The 20,754-nt window shown below is 38.6% G+C and overlaps 1 protein-coding gene across 9 annotated transcripts in view; it reads left to right on the top strand.

Moving 5' to 3' along the window:
* Positions 1-20,754, top strand: part of C6H8orf34 (chromosome 6 C8orf34 homolog) — a 386,935-nt gene that overhangs the window by 81,031 nt on the left and 285,150 nt on the right. For all 9 annotated transcript variants that reach the window (XM_060385858.1, XM_060385857.1, XM_060385855.1 and 6 more), the window contains exon 3: positions 4,574-4,705. In XM_060385858.1, the coding sequence (XP_060241841.1) occupies positions 4,574-4,705 (132 nt within the window). The remainder of the gene's footprint in view (positions 1-4,573; positions 4,706-20,754) is intronic.

Below are 20,754 nucleotides of genomic sequence, written 5' to 3'. Positions count from 1 at the left end.
ACAAGGATGCAAAGTGAATAAAATAAATAAATGAGAAAAAAAAAAGAAATAGCTTAGCTCTGGGCAACTCTGAACATTGGGGGGTGGGGCAGCCTTCCAATCTCCATTCCCTCCTTTTCACATTAAACAGAGGGGAAAAAACATACAACAGGGTAGATGTCACTTGAGTCTTCCTGCACATTGTTCTTCAGGTTTGCTTTCAAATCCCAAACTCTGGATACTGTGGACTGGTTGGTCTGAGTTTTTGCTAACTTGTCACAACATAGAGTCATTTTAGAAGAGGAAACCTCATTTGAGAAGATGCCTTCACAAGACTGACTTGTGGGCAAGCCTGTGGTACATTTTCTTGATTGGTAATTCATGTGGGATGGTCAGGTCACTGTGGGCAGTGCTACCCCAGAGTTAATGGTTCTGGGTTCTATAAGAAAACAGGCTGAGCAACATGAGGAGCAAGCCAGGAAGCAACATTCCTCCATAGTTTCTGCTATAGTTTGTGCTTCTGTGTTCTTTCCTTCAACTCCTGCTCTTAGTAATAGAGTGCGACTGAAAGTTTAAGATGAAATGGAGTCTTTCCTCACCAATTTCTTGTTGGTCATGCTTTTTTTAGCATCACAATAGACATCCTAAATAAGACATGTCTGTTGCATGGGTCACCAACTCTTTGCCTAATTCCCATGGAGATTGGACTGACTAGTCTCTAAATGATTTCCTGGGATGCCACCATGCTACCTTCTCTTCTTCTCCTCCTCGATGAAATCTCAGGAAAAGATTTTGGTCTTCTTTTGCTGTATTGTCATATTAATACGTTCTTGATATTTGTATAAGTCTACATTAAATAAGGCAGGAAATGAATGTCCTCTGGATAAATTGAACATTTCTGGTGATGATATCTACATAAAATTTATCTTTAACAGACAAGAAACTAGAAAATGAGTTTTGACATACAAAACAAAACAAAAACCTCTTGTATTTGCTTTTTTCCACTTGGCATCACTTCCTTGGGTTTATAAGTCAGGTGGGTTTATTGGCACATGTTTTGGTGCTAAGATGGTACCTACCTTGTGGTAGAAGATCAAATTGGCATCTGTGATGTTCTAGAAGCTCACAAGACTGTATCTTATAAATAATTTAATTTATGGAGGCAGTACTATATTAAACTCTGAATTATGTATCAACACGTATTTCACATTCAACGTCCATGTGCCAGAAGCCTATGTATGGCTTAGCCAGCTTTGTTCAGCTTCACAAAGCAAATCAAACTCTTGGCTGGGTTGCATCCTCATCTGGATACTGAGCTAGAGAAGAACACATTTCCAAGCCCATTTGGCTTGTTGGCAAATAAATTCTTCATAGCATGCGACTGACTTTCCTATTTTCATTCTGTTTTTTTGTTTTGTTTTGTTTTGTTTTGTTTTGTTTTCCAAGCCTGGTTTTCTTCTTAGCTACTCTATAAGTAGAGGTCACTGCTACATGATTCTTACCTTATGGCAGATTATTTTCTCCAAGTCAAGAAGTCTGCTCAAATGAGGTTTACATTTGACATTTATGTAATTGTGACATTATTACCTGAACCCCTTTGCTATATTATATGTGACAGAAGCAAATCAGTGCTTCTGTCTTCATTGAATTCAAGAGAATAATATGGGTCATAATTAACTATTACTATGTTACCATCCCAGATTTCTTAGAATTCTCATTCCTACAAGTGTTGGTTGACTTTTCTTGGAGAAAGTGGAAGAAAGAAGTAGATTATTATAGCTATTGGCTTAAAAACTTTAAGTACTGGTATAAATGCCCACTTAATAAGTCAAGATGAAACATGAAACTAAATTTCCAATGAGAAGCAGAGGCTGAACTCCTATTTGGTGAGTTTGAATTTTGTGGAGCATCTTAGGGAGCAATACTTGCAGTCATTTGGACTTGAATCTGAATCTCTGGGCTCGGTCAAGGCAGGAGGCCCAGAAAAGGGATTTACACCCTGCCAAAGGAACAATCATCCAATCCACAGGAATGAAAGGACAGAGAAAGATGTCCTAAATTATGTCAAGTAAAGGATGTGCTGGAGGGTGATTCTATGTGCTTTAAATTTTCCTGTTTATTAAGATATATATTTGCTTGTTGAAGAGAAGAGTTGGAGATTAGGTGATAGAAATAAGTGACCTTGATACTAATAAGTTACCAGGAGAGAAGAGGGGATAGGTTATAGAAAAAAAAGTTTGTTTAAATAATTCTGGGGCAAAACTTAGTAGAAGACTAGAATTAGTGATTATTAAAACTTGTAGAAACCACCAGACAGATGTTCTTCAGCAGAGCCTGGAAGCTTGAGAGACTCATTGAGGCAGGTGGTTGTGCAACTAAAACCAGGGTAGACGGTGGGACACAAATTTTGTGGAAAGGTTGATGAACAAAATGCACCCAAAACTAAGCAGAAAGCCTGGCATGGAAGATAGTGATTGTGTGTGGGAACATACTTGCTTATTTATAAAACCCCAGTCAGAGATCAAAAAAAAAAAAAAAAAAAAAACCACTAAGAGAAATCTATGCAGTAAAACCGAGAGATAGAGTTCTACAGTGCTGAAAGACAGTGATTAATTAATGTCAAGTCATTTAAGGTAGAGTGGTTCTAGGGAATGAGAAGACCCAGTTGGGTAGCCTTAGTTTGGTGTATCTGAATTATTAGAGAAGTAAAGCACCTCAAAAATCGAAGCAAGAAAGTCTGGAGTCTGTGGCTTATGTAAATTTAAAGAGATCACTGGTGTTTCACCCGTGCTGTCGGAAGGACAAGAGAGATTGTAGCGAGGTCTAGATTACTGCGGTGGGGAAACGCAGAGGTCGATGAGGAGGAGTGGTGAGCAGTGTCATGAGCCGTGTTCCCCAGTTCCCTTCACTTGTGGAGGCCTCGCACTGCAGAGGCTTCCGGAGACTAGGAGGTCTCCAGCCCTTACAGTGTGTGAGTGTCGGGATTGGGGTATAACTCTCTGTTCCAGGAAGCTGTAAAGAAGGAAGCATCTTATGTGAAAAAGGAAACAACAATCTGATGTACATGTTAAGATACGACATGGGGATTTGAAAATGGAAGAGTGCTCGTTTATGTGGAAAATAAGGACCACAGAAGAAGGGAAATATTTTAGAGGAAAGATGTAGAAGGAGAAAAAAAAATTCAGTTTTTGGATGTTAATAGAAGCAAAGAATGATTATTTGGATGGTGGTTAAACCATGGCTGCAATTTTTCATTATTTTGGTGCATATTCTAATCAGTTATGCAATATCTTAACATCTGAAGGACAAAGTATTTTCCCAGAAATATTCTGAGTCATCCTATTGTTGCATTTAAGCACAAACAGGGACTCAGGACACAGCATGCTCTCACATATCCATTCCTTCTTCATATGAATGGGAAAAATTTCTTAGGGGGAAGAGGAACCTTATTTTTGTTTCACTTTTGCAATGTGGAATACTGGCACGAACATACACACACACACACACACAACACACACACACACTCTTTTGGTATTCAAAAGTGTAGCTCAGATATTTCCTATGATTCCTCAGAAAAATCATTTTTGTGAAAATTGAGTTTTCTTCAAGGGACATCATTTTCCCCGTTTCATTTGACACTGCCTTTCTCTCTTTGTGGACGCTCTGCTCTGGATCTTTATTGAGTGAAATGTGCTGTCTGTGATCCTAATTCAATTTTCAACACTGTCAGAGTTCCTCTTCCAGCATGACTACAAATTTGATGTGATATTGCATTTTAGTTTTCTTTCAGTACACACATACACACACACACACACACACACACACACACATATACACCCCCCTTTAAATAAAATTCCATGTACAATTATGTTTTATTTTGGGAGGGGAAGGGAGTGTATTTTGAGACAGGGTTTGTCTGTGTAGCCTTGGCTGTCTTGGACTCGATTTGTAAACCAGGCTGGCCTCAGATTCACAGAGATTCATACAATTATGTTTTAATCACAGCTTGCTCAGCACCTCTTCTTTGATTTTGTTTTGTTTTGTTTTGTCATTATTTTACTTTCATTGAGAAGTCAAAAAGTCAGGTTCTGACATTTAATAGCTATAAGTTTAGTTTTTTTTCTTTGGTGTTTAAAATGTTTTCTTTTTTCATTACTATGTTTCCATATTTTCTATGGATACAGAGTTAAATATGGAGTGTTGCATCTAGTTTTAGGCATGTCAGTAGATAGTGTAGGCAGAGATTTCCTGCCCTTTAACCATACAATTTGAAACTCTGAAATATTAAAGGAAAATATTGATAGGACAAATCATGACTGCTACTGAAATTCCTAGTATTAGTCAAGTCTTAAGAGGATCTGCTATACTGATGGGTGACTTTCTGCCTCTCACATTTTTTTTTCAAGCAAGTAGATAAGAAAGATATCCTGGTCAAGATATTTCACTGATACTCTTTATGGACAAAAGTATAAAATAATCCAAAAACTCCAATGCTTAGATCTTCTCTGTAACCATTTAAAAATATAAGACACTCATTTTCATGACCAGAAATTTTTCATCCTTATTACTATTATTTGTTTATATTCTTTAACAGAACCCAAAGGAACAAGAAGAGATTTTAGAAGCTATGATAAACCTTGGCAGGTGAATGCAAAGAAGCCCAAAAAATCAAAAAGTGACCTTGCTGTGTCTAATATTTCTCCACCATCACCAGACTCCAAATCATGTAAGTTTGTTACTTAAGTGTTACTAAATTTGCAAGTGTCTGTATTTTGGAAGTAAAGAACAGTTATCAATTGTACTCAAACTTTTTGTTTGTTTTTTGGTTATTTGCTAATCCTGATGAATCCACATTCATTCCAGCATTTACACTGAACTTCATGTGCACAAATCTACTCATTTATGCCTTCTCAAATGTGCAAACGGCTGAGATCTTTTCTGGTATTCTGTTATCTATTCCCTTGGCTACACTCTGATTGCTCCCTTCTTATCTACACATCTGGCTACACTGTGGATGTACTCTAGAAGATCCTAAGTCCTGCCTCACTTACCTTACTTAGGACCTATCAGCTTAAAGGTTAACTGGTAAGACTTTGTCTAGTTAGCCAAAAACATGCTATTGTTTTGTTCGGTTAACAAGCATGTGTTACTGCCCTCCCTAAGTCTTTTGCATGTGGTTCAGTCTACAAAACCGCTGCTCTGAGAACATGTAGAGGTCACAGTTGAGCTCCTGAATGAGTCTTTACTGTGACCCTGATTGATCATCTTGGAAAAGATGTTCCAAGAAACCCTCGATATCTAACTGAGACTGGAGTCTGAGTCGTTTGTATGGCTATTCTTATACTAGAACAGCATAAAGTAGAAAACATGACAAAATTTAGATACAAAATGAATTATCCCAAGCTTCCCTCTCCATCACGAATGAGCTCTCTCTCCTTGCCTGTTATCTCAAGTTAAGCCTACAAACTTAAAGAATCACTTATCTCCAAGGGGACATGCCTAATGGCATGCTTCTGAGGCCCTGTGCTCTTAATAGGACACTGCCCAGGGACAGCATGGCTGTTCATGTGATGAGCTTCTAAGCTTCTTTTCTGCCTTACAATCTCTAATTATAGCAAAATATTATCAAGAAGCTTTTAATATTGATGATATAACAAACCATCTTCCCTGAGCTATCTAAAGACACAGTATGTTAAAATAAAGATACAATGAATTAAAGTCACTCATGGAAACCCATTCCCAAAATTACTACATTTGTGAAGCAGTTGTTAAAGATGTGTGTTTTGGTCTCTGAAGCATCATTAATAATAAATAATACAAAGTATACAAAAAGTAAGTTTATGAAAATGAGAAATACAATTATTTATCTTCCTAAAACTAATGCAAAAAAGTGATGGATACAACAAATAAAAGAAAGGAATAAGGGACCAGTAAGATAAATAAATGGGTGAAGGCACTTGCCACAAGGGCCCAATGACCTGAGTTTGAATGCCAGAACTCATGTATTGCAAAGGGGAAACCAATTCCTGCTCGGTGTCTTCCATTCTTCACACTAATGCCATGGCATGAATGTGCATCCTTATACAATAAATAAATGAATAGTACAAACCAAGAAAGACTATATTATAAAGAGAAAAACCACAACATCAAGATAGGAGTTTAGGTCCAAATGTCAATAATTACACTAAATAAATTGACTGAGCATCCCAGTTCAAAAGCAAATACTATCATGCTAGATAGAGTATAGAATAAAAGAAAACAAAACAAAACAAAAAACCAGGCAGACATTTTTATTCATTTTTTTAGTATTTATTCACTTTAAATCCAGATCTTACATAGCCTCCTTCCTCATATCAACCTGGTCCCACCCTCTGTCTCTCTCTCTTCCCACATCCCCTTCCCCTAGTCCTCAGAAAGGAGAGCCTTCCACCCTACCAGCTGACTCCAGCCTATCAATTCCCATCAGGACTGGCTGCATTGCCTTCCTCTGTGGCCTGGCAAGGCTGCCCCAACAAGGGGAAGTGATCAAGAAGGACACAAAAGTATCCATGTTAGAGACAGCCCCTGCTCCCCTTACTAGGGAACCCACATGGAGACTGAGCTGCTTATCAGCTACATCTGAGCAGGGGGTCTAGATCCTCTTCATGCATGATTCTTGGTTGGTACATCAGATTCCACAGGGCAGCCTAGGCCCAGATTTGTTGGCTCTGTTGGTCTTCTTGTGGAGCTCTTATTCTCTCTGGGCCCTTCTATCTCCCCTACTCTTCTATAAGACTCTTTGTGCTCTGCCCAAAGTTTGGCTGTGAGTCTCAGCATCTGCTTCAGTCCCCTGGTGGGTGGAGTCTTTTGGAGGGCATCCATGATAGGCTCCCTTCCTGTTCCCTCTTTCAACCACTCTCAGCATCAAATAGAATTATTTGCCCTTCTGAATGAGAATTAAGTATCCTCCCTAGAGCACTCCTTGTTACTTAGCTTCTTTAGATCTGTGGATTGTATTATATGGCTAAAATCTGCTAATAAGTGAATGTATACCATGCTTGTCTTTCTGGGTCTAGGTTGCCTCACTCAGGATGATCTATTCCAGATCCATCTCTTTGCCTGCAAATTTCATGATCTCCTTGTTTTTAATAGCTGAATGATATTCCATTGTGTAGATGTACCACAGTTTCTTTATCCATTCTTCAGTTTAGGGACATCTTGGTTGTTTCCAGTTTCTGGCTATTATGAATAAAGCCAATATGAATATAGTTGAGCAAATGTCTTTGTATGTTAGAGTATCTTTTGGGTATGTACCCAGGAGTGAAATAGCTTGATCTTATGGTAGAGCTGTTCCCAGTTTTCTGAGAAAGTGCCAGATGGATTTCCAAAGTGGTTGTACAAGCTTGCACTCCCACCAGCATGGAGGAGTGTTCCCCTTCCTCCACAACCTCGCCAGCATGTACTGTCATTTTAGTTTTTGATCTTAGACATTCTGATCTGTGTAAGATGGAATCTCAGAGTTGTTTTAATTTGCATTTCTCAGATGAGTAAGGACGTTGAACATTTCTTTAAGTGCTTCTTGGCCATTCAATATTCCTCTGTTGAGAATTCTCTGTTTAGCTCTGTACGCCATTTTTTAAATCAGATTAGTTTAATGGTGTTTAATTTCTTGAGCTCTTTAGATATTTTGGGTATCAGCACTCTTTCAGATGTAGGGTTGGTTAAGATATGTTCCCAGTCTGTAGGCTGTCGTTTTGTTCTATTGAAAATGTCCTTTGTTTTACAGATGCTTTTCAGTTTCATGAGGTTCCGTTTATTAATTGTTGATCTTAGAACCTTAGCTGTTGGTGTTATGTTCAGGAAGTTGTCTTCTGGGCCAATGAGTTTAGGGCTCTTCCTTAATTTTTTTTTTTCATTGTGGATTTAGTGTGTCTGGTTTTATGTTGGAGTCTTTGATCCACTTAGACTTTAGTTTAGTGCAGAGTGATAAATTTTGATCTATTTGCATTTTTCTACAGGTAGACATCCAATTAGACCAGCACCATTTGTTGAAGATGCTGTCTTCTTTCCATTGTGTGGTTTTAGCTTCTTTGTCAAAAATCAAGTATCTGTAGGTGTGTGGGTTTATTTCTGGTTCTTCGATTCGATTCTATTGATTCACCGGTCTGTTTCTATGCCAGTACCATGCAGTATTTATTACTGTTGCACTATAGTACAGCTTGAGATCAGAGATAGAGATACCTCCAGAAGGTCTTTTATTGTACAGGATTGTGTTAACTGTTTTAGGTTTTTTGTTTTGTTTTGTTTTTCCATAGGAAGTTGAGAATTGTTCTTTCACAGTCTGTAAAGAATTGTATTGTTATTTTGATGGGAATTACATTGAATCTGTAAATTGCTTTTGGTAAGATGGTCATTTTTATTATGTGAATCCTACTGATCCATGAGCATGGGAGATCTTTCCATCTTTTAATACCCTTCTTCAACGTCTTTATTAGGAGGCTTGAAATTCTTGTCATATAGGTCTTTCACTTGCTTGGTTAGAGTTACACCAAGATCTTATATGTTTTTTTGTTGTTGTTGTTTGTGGCTATTTTGAAGGGGTGTTTCCCTAATTTATTTCTCAGCCCATTTGTCTTTTGTATACAGGAGGCTACTGTTTTTTGTTTGTTTTTAGTTAATTTTTCTATCAATTCCCTTTGCCAATGGTGGTTTCTGTGGTAGAATTTTTCAGGTCACATATGTATATTGTCATATCATCCATGAATAGTGAGGAATACTTTGACTTCTTTCTTTCCAATTTATATCCCCTTCATCTCCTTACTTGTCTGATTGCTCTAGCTAAGACTTCAAGTACTATATTGAAGAAATATGGAGAGATTGGGCAGCCTTGTCTGAATTTAGTGAAATTGCTTTGAGTTTCTCTCCATTTAATTTTATGTTGGCTATCAGCTTACTGTATATCACTTTTATTATGTTTAGGGAAGGGTCTTATATACCTGTTCTTTCCAAGACTTTTATCATGAAAGGGTGTTGGATTTTGTCTAAGGCTTTTTCTGCATCTAATAAGATTATCATGTGATTTTTTTCTTTCAGTTTATTTATATGGTGGATTGCATTGATTGATGTTTGTATATTGAACCATCTCTGCATTCCTGGATGAAGCTTACTTGATAGTAGTGGATGATGTATTTTTTGTGTACTTGAATTCAGTTTACGAGTATTTTATTGAATATTTTTGCATCAATGTTCATGAGGAAGTTGGGTCTGAAATTCTCTTTCTTTTTTGAGTCTTTGTGTGGTTTAGGTTTCAGGGTGACTGTGGCTTCATAGAATTAGTTTGGCAATGTTTCTTCTGTTTCTATTTTCTGGAATAGTTTTAGGGATATTGGTACTAGCTCTTCCTTGAAAGTATGGTAGAATTCTAAGGTATAAACCACTGGCCCTATGCTTATTTTGGTTGGGAGACTTGATGACTGCTTCTGTTTCCTCGGGTGTTATAGGACTGTTTACACTGTTTACGTGATTTTTTTTTAATTCAGTTTATTTACTCTACATACCAAGGGTGTCCCCTCTTTCTTCTCCTACAAGTTCCTGCTTTCCATTCTTCTCCCTTCCCCTCTCTTTTTCTCCCCAAAAAAGGAGAGCCTCGTTCTCCCATATCAACCCTCCCCAGAACATCAAGTCACATCAGGACTGAGCATATCCCCATCCCCTGAGGCCAAGCTAGGCAGCCCAGCCAGGGGGGAATGATCCAAAAGCAGGCAATAGAGTCCATGTTGTATGAAGCCTTCCCCAACCCCTCCACTTGCCAGGAGACCCACATGAAGATCAAGCCTCCCATTAGCCACATATGTGTATGGGGTCCTAGGTCCAGACCATGCATGATCCTTCGTTGCTGTCTCACTCTCTGTAAACCCCCATTGGTCTGGGTTGGTTGTCTCTGTTAGTCTTCTTGTCAGGTTCCTGTCCCCTCCAGGTCCTTCCATATTTCTTCCAACACTTCCACAGGACCCACAGAGCTCCACCCAATGCTTGGCTGCAAGTCCCAGTATCTGTCTTGATCTGCTGCTGGCTGGAGCCTCCCAGATTACAGTCAAGTTAGTCTCCTGTCTGCAAGCATAGCAGAGCATCACTAACAGCATCAGGGGCTGGCTCTCTAAAGTGGGGTGAGTCTCAAGTTGGGCCAGTCGTTGGTTGGACATTCCCTCAATCTTTGCTCCCTCTTTATCCCTGCACTTTTTGTAGGCAGGGTAAATTTTTGATCAAAGGTTTTGTTTGTACATTGTTGTTCCCCTCCTTCCCCTCCTGTCTGGCTAGGAGGTGGTCACTTCAGTCTTCATGTCTCCCCAGCCCCAGTTAGGAGCCTCAGCTAGAGTCATACCCATATCCTCCCAGGAGCCTACCCTGTTGCAGGCCTCCAGCTTGACAAAGAGATGCCTCGCTCAGTTTCCCTTCTCATTCCCAGCCCTCTCTCCTCTCACCTCATTCTCCTCACATCTGATCCTCACTCTTATTTCCTTCCCGATTCCAACTCCTGTCCAGTTCCCTCTCTTTATCTACTTCTATTATCTATTTTATTTCCCCTTCTGAGTGACATTCTGGCACCTTCCTTTGGGCCCTCCTTGTTAATTAGCTTCTTTGTGTCTGTGGATTGTAGTTTGGTTATCCTGCACTATAGCTATAATATCTGCTTATAAATGAGTACATACCATGTGAGTCTGAGTTACATAACTCGGGATGATGATTTCTAGTTCCATCCATTTGCCTGCAAATTTTATGGTGTCCTTGTTTTCAATAGCTGACTAGTATTCCATTGTGTAGATTACCACAGTTTCTTCATCCATTCTTCAGTTGAGGGACATCTGGGTTGTTTCCAGTTTCTGGCTATTACAAATAAAGCTGCTATGAACATAGCTGAATAAATATCCTTGTTGTATGGTGGAGCATCTTTTGGGTATTTACCCAGGAGTGGTATACCTGGGTCTTGAGGTAGAACTATTTCCACTTTTCTGAGAAAGTGGCAGATTGATTTTCAGAGAGGTTGTACAAGTTTACACTTCCACCAACACTTCCACATCCTCTCCAGAATGTGTTGTCACCTGAATTTTTGATCTTAGCCATTGTGACTGGTATAAGGTGGAATCATAGAGTTGTTTTGATTTGCATTTCTCTAATGGCTAAAGACACTGAGCATTTCTTTAAGTGATTCTCAGACACTGGAGATTCCTCTGTGTGAATTGTTGCTTAGCTCTGTAACCCACTTTTTAATTGGATTGTTTGATTTGGTCATGTTAAATGTCTTAAGTTCTTTGTATATTTTGAATATTAGCCCTTTGTCTAATGTTGGGTTGCTGAAGATCTTTTCTCAGTCTCCAGGCTTGAATACAGGCTTTTGAAATAAGACCTAATAATTTTTGGGGGTTTCCTCATTGTCTGTTGTTACGTCCCCCCTTTCGTTTCTGATTCTGTTAATTTGGACACTCTCCCTTTGTCTTTTAGTTAGTTGTCCATCTTGTTGATTTTCTCAAAGAAGCAGCTCTTGGTTTCATTAGGATTTTTTTTTATTGTTCTCTTCATTTTCAATTTATTGATTTCAGCCCTGAGTTTGAATATTTCCTGTCATCTACTCTGTCTGTTCAAGAGCTTTCAGGTGTGCTGCCAGGTTAGTAGCGTGGGATCTCTCCAATTACGAAATGCTATGAATTTTCCTTTTAGCACTGCTTTCATTGTGTCTGGTAAGTTTGGATATGTTGTGCCTTCATTTTCATTGAATACTAGAAAGTCTTTAATTTCTTTCCTTATTCTTCCCTGACCCGGTGGTTGTTGGGTATGGAGCTGTCCAGTTTCCATGAGTTTGTAGGCTTTTTGTTGTTTCTGTTGTTGCTGAATTCCAGCTTCAATCCATGGTAGTCTGATAAGATGCAAGGGGTTATTTCAATCTTCTTATATCTGTTGAGGCTTGCTTTGTCACAGAGTATATGATCACTTGTGGAGAAGGTTCAATGAGGTGCTGAGAAGAGGGTATTTTCTCTTGTGTTTGGATAAAATGGTCTGTAGATATCTGTTAGGTCAATTTGATTCATGACATGTTAGTTTTATTATTTCTCCATTTAGCTTCTGTCTCAATGATATGTCTGTTGGAGTAAGTGGGGTGTTGCAATCTCCCATTAAAATGTGGGGTTCAGTGTGTGATTTAAGCTTTAGTAATGTTTGTTTTATGAACGTGGGTACCCTTGCACTTAGAGCACAGATGTTCAGAATTGAGACTCCATCTTGGTGGAGTTTTCCCTTGATGAAAATGAAATGTCCTTTCCCATCTCTTTTGATTTATTTTGGTCGACAGTCTATTTTATTAGACAGTAGAATGGCTACTCCAGCTTCCTTCTTGGGTCCATTTGCTTGAAAAACTTTTTTCCAGCCCTTTTTTTCTGAGGTGATGTCTATCTTTATTCCTGAGTTGTGTTTCTCATATGCAGCAAATTGATGCATCCTGTGTTTGCATCCATTCTGTTAGACTCTGTCTTTTTATTGGAGAATTGTGGCCATTGATGTTGAGAGATATTAATGACCAGTACTTGTTAATTCCTGTTATTTTGATGATTTTTTTGGTAGAGTGTGTTTGTGCCCTTCCTTTCTTTTGGTTTTGTTGATGTGGGTTTACTTATTTTCTATATTTTCCTGGGTGTAGTTAGCATCCTTGGGTTGGAGTTTTCCTTCTGGTATCTTCTACAGAGCTGAATTTGTAGTTAGGTACTGTTTAAATTTGTTTTGGCAATGGAATATCTTGTTTTCTCCCTTTATGATGATTACAAGTTTTGCTTGGTATAAATAATAGTCAGGGCTGATATCTATAGTCTTTTAGTGTCTATATGATATCTGTTCAGGCCGTTCTGGCCTTTAGAGTTTCTTCTGAGAAGTCAGGTATAATTCTGGTAGGTCTGCCTTTATATGTAACTTGGCCTTTTTTCCCTTGCACCTTTTAATACTCTATCTTTGTTCTGTATATTTAGTATTTTGATTTTTATGGAGGGAGGATTTTCTTTTCTGGTCTATCTATTTGGTGTTTTGTAAGCTTCTTGTTTGGTTACAGGCATTTCTTTCTTTAGGTTGGGGAAGTTTCCTTTTATGATTTTGTTGAAACTATTTTCTGGGCCTTAGAGCTGGGAGTCTTCTCCTTCTTCTATTCCTATTATTCATAGGTTTGGTCTTTTCATAGTGTCTCAGATTTCTCGGATGTTTTGTGTCAGGAACTTTTTAGATTTAACATTTTCTTTGACTGATGTACCAGTTTCTTCAATCATATCGTCTACACCTGAGGTTCTCTCTTCCATCTCTCGTATTCTCTTGATGATGCTTATTTATGTAGTTTCTATTATCTTCCCTAGGTTTTCCATCTCCAGAATTGCCTCATATTGTGTTTGCTTTATTGCTTCTAATTCCATTTTTAAGTCTTGGATAGTTTTATCCATTTCCTTCTCTTGTTTGATTGCATTTTCTTGTATTTCTTTAAGGGATTTATTCAGTTCCTGTACCTGTTTGATTGTATTATCCTGTATTTCTTTGAGGGATTCATCTTCCTCTTTCAAGGCCTCTATCATTTTCATAACCTCAGATTTAAGATCATTTTCTTATGCTTCTAGTGTGATGGTATCGCCAGAGCTTGCTGTGGTAAAATAGTTTGTAATGAAAGGTTTGGTTTCTTCGCAAGTCCATTTATGTTATTTAAATATGTTTTTGTTTTAATTCCAAATGTGGGATTTTAGTTGGACTATAATTTGTCCACACCTGTTATTTGTCACATGAGGGGCGTGATCTTTGCTAGCTGGTAATGGTCTTCCAAGTGCCACACAGAAAGGGGCATGGTCTAGAACTCTGAGAGAATATATATGAGAGCCAGAAAGAGAAGAGGAGGTGTGTGTGTGGTGGTCTTCAGTGTTGGTGTGTGGTGTGTAGCAACTTGTAGAGACCAGAGACCAGAGACAAGACACTGTGGCCGCTTGGAGCAGACAGAGAGAAATGCTTAGGCCACAGCAGCAAACTTGGTTGAGTCTTTTGGTAATTAGCATGTTTACAGGATCGTAGGATTAGCTGGTGGTCCCCGATGGTAGCAGTCCTCTGGCTTTCCTGGGTGATAGCAGATCCAGGGATACAGGGAGAACTGGTAGTCTCTGATGGCTGCCAGTCTCTGGAATTGCTGGTGGGGATGGGGACAGGTTTTGGGGCATTCCTGATGCTAATTTTCCCTGATGGGTGTTGGTCTTTGCTGCTCTCTGATGGTTGCTGCTGCTTCCTAATGGCTGCATTTCCAGATGGTTGCTGGTCTCTGAGAATGCAGGTGGAGATGTGACCCAGGAAATGGAGCAGACCCAGAAGATGGTGCTTGGAGCACACTGCTGTTCTCTGATGGTTTCTGGTCCCAGGAAATGAAGCAGCCCTGTAGGTGGAACTTGGAGAGCTCTGAGGGAGGTTGGGCACTGATGCACCAAAGGTTTTTAATACAAAACATAAAGAAGCATGATGGTGCAAGCCTTTAATTCCATCCTAGCCCACAAAGACAGTTCCAGGACAGCCAGGTCTGTTCTGTGACACAGAGAAACCTTGTCTTGAAAATAAAAGAAGAAGAATAAGAGGAGGAGGAGGAGAAAGAAGAAGAAGCAGCCACTATGGCTAAAGTAGTATCAGACAAAACAGAATTTGAGATGAAGACCAGCACCAAAAATAAGAGATTATCTTATGACAATGTCTCATAACAAAATGTTTTTGGGAATGGGTGGGCATGGGAGCGTTAGCAGGCCTTCTGGTGTTGGTCTCCTTGGTTTGCCTGTGGTATATATGCAAGATTAGAGTCTCACAACAGCGTAATGCAGCCATGACCATTCAGGCCTTTACAGCCATTGAAGCAGGACAGTCTCCCCAAGCATGGTTGGCTACCATAAAAAGCTAAAATGTTATGCTCAGGATGCGAGGCTAAGCACTGCACTCAGGGTCAGCTGTTTTCGACCCAGAGAAGAGCATGTCTGGTTGCATGCGGGTTGATGCCCCAGGTCCCGCCTCTGAGAAAAAGGTATCGGATGGGTCCGATGCTCTTTGGGTGGATGACACCTAAATGAACATCAGTACAAAGTCCCAATTTATTTCTAATACTCTTGCCTGATGCGTCTAAAACAAAAAGGGGGAAATGTAGAGAGCTGCAGAATGCTGTGCCTTAAAGATGGAGCTGGTTTCCGCCTTCCACCTTCCTGATGGTGAGTGCTCTCTGTCACGAACAACTCCACATTTGGCTAAGGCTGAGGATCTGGCTTGCTTCTATGTATGTGGACCTATCTACATTGCCCACGTGGCACGCTGGGGTTGGCTACCCAGAGGCTATTTAAGCTGTGGGCTGGCTTTCCCCAGGGTCAGATGATTGTTCAAGGTTCCTGAATAAACTGCATTGAAAAAAAAAAATCATTAAAACCCCTATCAGATGTAGCCCACAGACTCAGTCTCCAAGTGAGTTCCCTAGTAATGGGAACAGAGACTGTCTCTGACATGAATTCAGTGGCTGGCTCTTTGATCATCTCTCCCTGAGGGGGTAGCAGCCTTACCAGGCCACAGAGGAAGACAATGTAGCCAGTCCTGATGGAGACCTGATAGGCTAGGGTCAGAGGGAAGGGGAGGAGGACCTCCCCTATCAGGGACTAGGGGAGGGGCAAAGAAGGAGAAGAGGGATTGGGAGGAAAGGAAGGAGGCGGCCGCAGCTGGGATACAAAGTGAATCAATTGTAATAAATAATAAATATTTTTTAAGAACCTTAAAAAAGAAAATGTTTTTGAACTAGACAACATAATTCACCGGTATAAATATAACTCATTGTGAGTGTTCTTGCATTGCATGCACAAAAGACCCTGGTTTTAATCCCTAATACCAATGAAGGGAGGGAGGGAGGAAGCGATGTAGGGAGGGAAGAAGAGGGAGCACTGAGATAGAAGTAGCGAAAGAAAGAGGGGGAGGGGATGGAGGGAGGATTAAAATATATTTATTAGCCGGGGCAAAGTTCTCAAACATATGGTGGAAAACTTACAGCCTAAATATAGGCTAAGTACAAAGAACAGAAAAATAAATACGATACAGGAAACAACACAACCAGGTACTTTGAGTTAATTGACACAGAATATTGTGGCAAATAAACTTAGAATATATCGTTTTACATTCCAGAAAGTATGTTCAGAAAAATAATGTGTCGTACCTTACAAAAATGTAAAATTCAAATCTAACTCATGAGTTAAGAACAGAAGTCACAAAAAAATAGACCACATTTTTATATATAAATAATATAAATTCATAGGCAGAAACTAAAGTAGTAATACTTAGGAAGAAATTTCTAGCTTTAGTATAATCAATTTAATAAAAATAGTATAAAATTGGTGATTGACATTCATATTTAAAAAGCAAATTATGATTGAAACCAGAATGTGTTCAGAGAAAATGATTAAAAGAAATTGAATAGAAAAGAAAAACAAAAAACAAAACAAGAAAAACAATAGATCTATCAACTGGTTATTTGAGAAGGCTTTTTGTTTTTGTTTTTTGGAATGTCTAGAAAGACCTATCAAATATAAACCGCAACTACTGAAAGATTAAGCATTAGGACATATGGTAAAAATATTAAAATATATTTAAAGTTCTGTATCAATGAAAGACATTGAACTCATCTAACAGTTTAGCACATAAATAGCCTAAAGCCAAGATGGCCTCACTAGAGAACAAAACATTTGAAGGAAAAATAAATTGTGCCACAGAATTGTTTTATGGAAAATAGAGACGCATAGTGGTCCATATTCAACTTATTTTAGTAAAACTCCTTGACAATATTGCTGAACCAGGATAAGGATGCCTGTATTAGTTAGGTGTCCTGTGGCTGTGATGAAAAACCTGAGAAAAGCAACTTAAAGAAGAAAGATCTGATTTTGCCACGTGAAGGAAGTAATGGCAATGGGAGCACGAGGTAGCAGCTGGTCATGAAGCATCCGGAGAAGAGTGCAGGGGGCAATGGATGCTGGTGCTCCGTTAGCTCTCTCTTCCTTTGAAGTCAAGAACCATAGCCTAACAGATGTACTGCTCACATTTATTGGTGTCTTCTTACCTTAACTAACCTAATCTGAATACCGGCAAACATTCCCACAGGCCTGTCTTCTCAGTGATCCTGTCGAGTTGACAATCCATATTAACCACCCAGCAGTTCACCTAGAATACCAGAATACCCCTCATGAACGCAAACACTGTATTGTCTGCTTTTCTCGTTGTTGTTTTGAAAGGCCTGGTATAATAACTGAAAAGAGGAAGACTTTATTGTGACCCCTGAATTCAGAGGTGCCACTCCCTTTCAGAGGGCAAGGTAGAGCAGAGTTCTTCACATCATGTCAGAGTAGAAGCAGAGACAAAGCAACAGAGGAAGGGACAGAGCAAGATGTGGCCCTCAAGTCTGGCCTCAGTGGTCCTGTTCCCTTTGATGAGTCCAAACTCCTATTTTTAACCTCCTAATAATGCTGCAATGATTTTATTCCTCTAATGAATTAATCTATTCAATCTCTATAAATACAATCTATCACACTCATACCAGAGCATATAATATAATCTCTTATGCATTTATCAATTACAAAATGACTAAATTAACCATTACAAGCAGAAAAATTTTATCCAACTCTTGCAACAAAAGAGCAATAAGTTGTTATATTTATTTCATCTAAGACATGCAAGATTTATGTAATATGCCAAAATTAATTTGTGCCATTCATGTTAAGCTAAAAATGAGCAGATTAAGAAAAAAATTACACATTCTCTTCAATAATAGAAGGAAAAAAGCTTTTGACAAAATACAACCATTAGGATCAAAACTACCATTAAAATAGTAATAAAAGAACATGACCTTGGTCTAAGAAAGGAAAAACTAAAAATCTCACCTCCAATATTATATTTTTCATCCAAATAGTGAATGTTTTTCCTTTGTGCCTGAGAACAAGTGTTTAAAACTTCTGTTCAATAAGTGCTTATAACATTCATTATAGTGGAGGTCACAGGCAATGAAATCAGACAATAAAAAGCCCACAACTGCAAATGAGCACATATAACATATTTATTCATAGACTTCGTTATTGTAAAGGCGAATAATGTATATGATTGTACAAGAAATAAAGTCAGATTAGTTAGAAAAATCATCAAAGCCACTAGATGAAAAGTTAATCCATGAACAACAATTGTATTTATACAACAATGTAAATTGGATAATGTCTTAAGATAACATTTGCAATACTATCAAGGAACACTGCATATGTAGGAATAAATTTAAGGGAAAATGCGCACATTGTTTATTCAGAAAATTATGAGACATTTCTGAGGGGGATAAAGTAAATCAATTGGCTAAATATGCTCTGTCCATGTTGTATATTGTTAAAATGTCAACATGCTAATTTGTGTTGAAATTTAAACATGATTTCTATCCAAATCTCCAATAAGCATTACTCTAGAAATTGAAGTAATATTTTAAAATGTTATGATCCTCAAGATAATTTGATATTGGTGAAAGGATGGACAAATAAATCAATTCAACACAATTAAGAGTGCTGGAATGGCATTTTTTTCAAGGTTAAAGAATAAAACAGAAAAAGTTTCTTCAACATTGGACATCACCAAGAAAACCAAAGGAAACACAACTGAACCCTTCTTTAATCATCCCAAATGAGTAGGAAATTATTTTCAGAGGTTTGGACTTCTGTGGCCACGAAATACCAAATTACCCTAAGAGACTTTAGTGTGTGAAAATTTAATTTTAAATCCACAACTCGATGGCATTTAGTACAATCACAGTATGTATGTATGTATGTATGTATGTATACTGCCTCATTTCCTGAGTTGAAGCATTTTCACCACTACCGAAGTTAATACTGTACTCACTAACATCCCTGTCTCCCACCAGTCCCTGGCTACCTGATTTCTGTCTCTGTTGATTTACCTGTTGGAATAATGTAATTGGAATTCTACAAGTGTGACCTTTTCAGTGGGGATTATTTCATTTAGCAAGCTCTTGTTTCCCATCCACATTTTAGCAAGTGCATAATTTTATCGTAATAGCATTCCCTTATGTGGATATATGACATTCATCCATTCATCTTTTCATGTCTATTCTGAATGCTTACACCTTTTGACTACTGTGGATTTTGCTGCTATGTGCACTCTTACATAAATTTTACTGCAATAGAATTCTCTGATACCTGCATAAATACATTGTCATGGAATTGTAACGCCATATGTAATTTTATGTATAGCTTTTTAGGAGCACCTACTAGGGAAATTTCTCCATTACATTGCTATCAGCAATATGTCAATGCTGTAACTATTAGTGCTGGTTATTTCATTGAAAACCCACCTCAGGTGGGTGTGAAATGACACTTCATTCTTTTTTTAATTTTTATTAATTACACTTTATTCACTTTGTATCCCACCTATAGCTCCCTCCCTCCTCCCCTCCCAATTTAACCCTCCTTCCCCCTTCTCCATGCATGCCCCTCTCCAAGTCCACTGATAGGGATTTTCCTCTCCTTCCTTCTTATCCTAGTCTATCAGGTCTCATCAGGAGTGGCTGCATTGTCTTCCTCTGTGGCCTGGTATGGCTGCTCCACCTCAGGAGGGGTGATCAAAGAGCAGGCCAATCAGTTCATGTCAGAGACAGTCCCTGTTCCCATTACTATGGAACCCACTTGGACACTGAACTGCCATGGGCAACATCTGTGCAGGGGTTCTAGGTTATCTCCATGAATGGTCCTCTGTTGGAGAATCAGTCCCAGAAAAGACCCCTGTGCCCAGATTTTTTGGTTCTGTTGCTCTCCTTGTGGAGCTCCTGTCCTCTCCAGGACTTATTATTTGCCACTTCTTTCCTAAGATTTCCTGCACTCTGCCCAAGGGTTGGCCATAAGTCTCAGCATCTGCTTTGATAGCCTGCAGGATAGATCCTTTCAGAGGTTCCTGTGGCAGGCTCCTGACTTGTTCCCTGTTTTCTCCTTCTTCTGATGTCCACCCTCTTTGACTTTCTGAATGAGGATTGAGCATTTTAGCCAGAGTCCTTGATTAGTTTCTTGTCACTTGAATTCCCCTGAGAGCCAGTTTGGTTGAACATCTTCTCAGTGACTTCTCAATCATTTGTGTGCCTTTCCAGAGATAATGACTAATATCTTTGACAAGTGTTAGGTGTTTTGGTATTTCTCTTATTCTTGAGTTGAATGAGTTCTTTTTATCATCTAGACACAGGCCCCTTATCGAATACTGGATCTGTGGGTATTTCCCCATATTGCATGTTATTTTTAGCTTTCTTGATAGTGTTCACTGATGAACAAGGCCTTTAATTTATAACTGATTTATGTGAGTTTCTTTTTTTTTTTTTTTTTTTTTTTTTTTTTTGCTTGTGGTTTTAGTACGCTATCTAAAAGTGTCTTTCCTCTTTTAAGATTATCAGAACTCTCCTTCCTTCCCTCCCTTCCATTGCTACATCTTAAGTTCCTCTCTGTAAGTAATGGGGTTGGAGCCCCAATTCCAATTATGTGTGTCTATCCAATAGTCTCAGCATCATTTGTTGAAAATATTCTTTCTTATGTGCATGATCTTAGTGTTTTGTTGAACAGCAGCTCACTATAAATACGAGGATGACTTTATTCTTTGGTCACCATTCTGTTTCATTAAAATGTATAAATTATACACTTGCAGTTTTTTTAATAACATGTTTTCTTTACTTGTAAGTATGAGCATATTAACTGTTTTTTCTAT

This window comes from Meriones unguiculatus, chromosome 6 (genome assembly GCF_030254825.1).
Source record: "Meriones unguiculatus strain TT.TT164.6M chromosome 6, Bangor_MerUng_6.1, whole genome shotgun sequence".
Classification (NCBI taxonomy): Eukaryota; Metazoa; Chordata; class Mammalia; order Rodentia; family Muridae; genus Meriones; species Meriones unguiculatus.
Note: the sequence above shows the minus strand (reverse complement) of the source record. Positions and strands in the feature narration are given on the sequence as shown.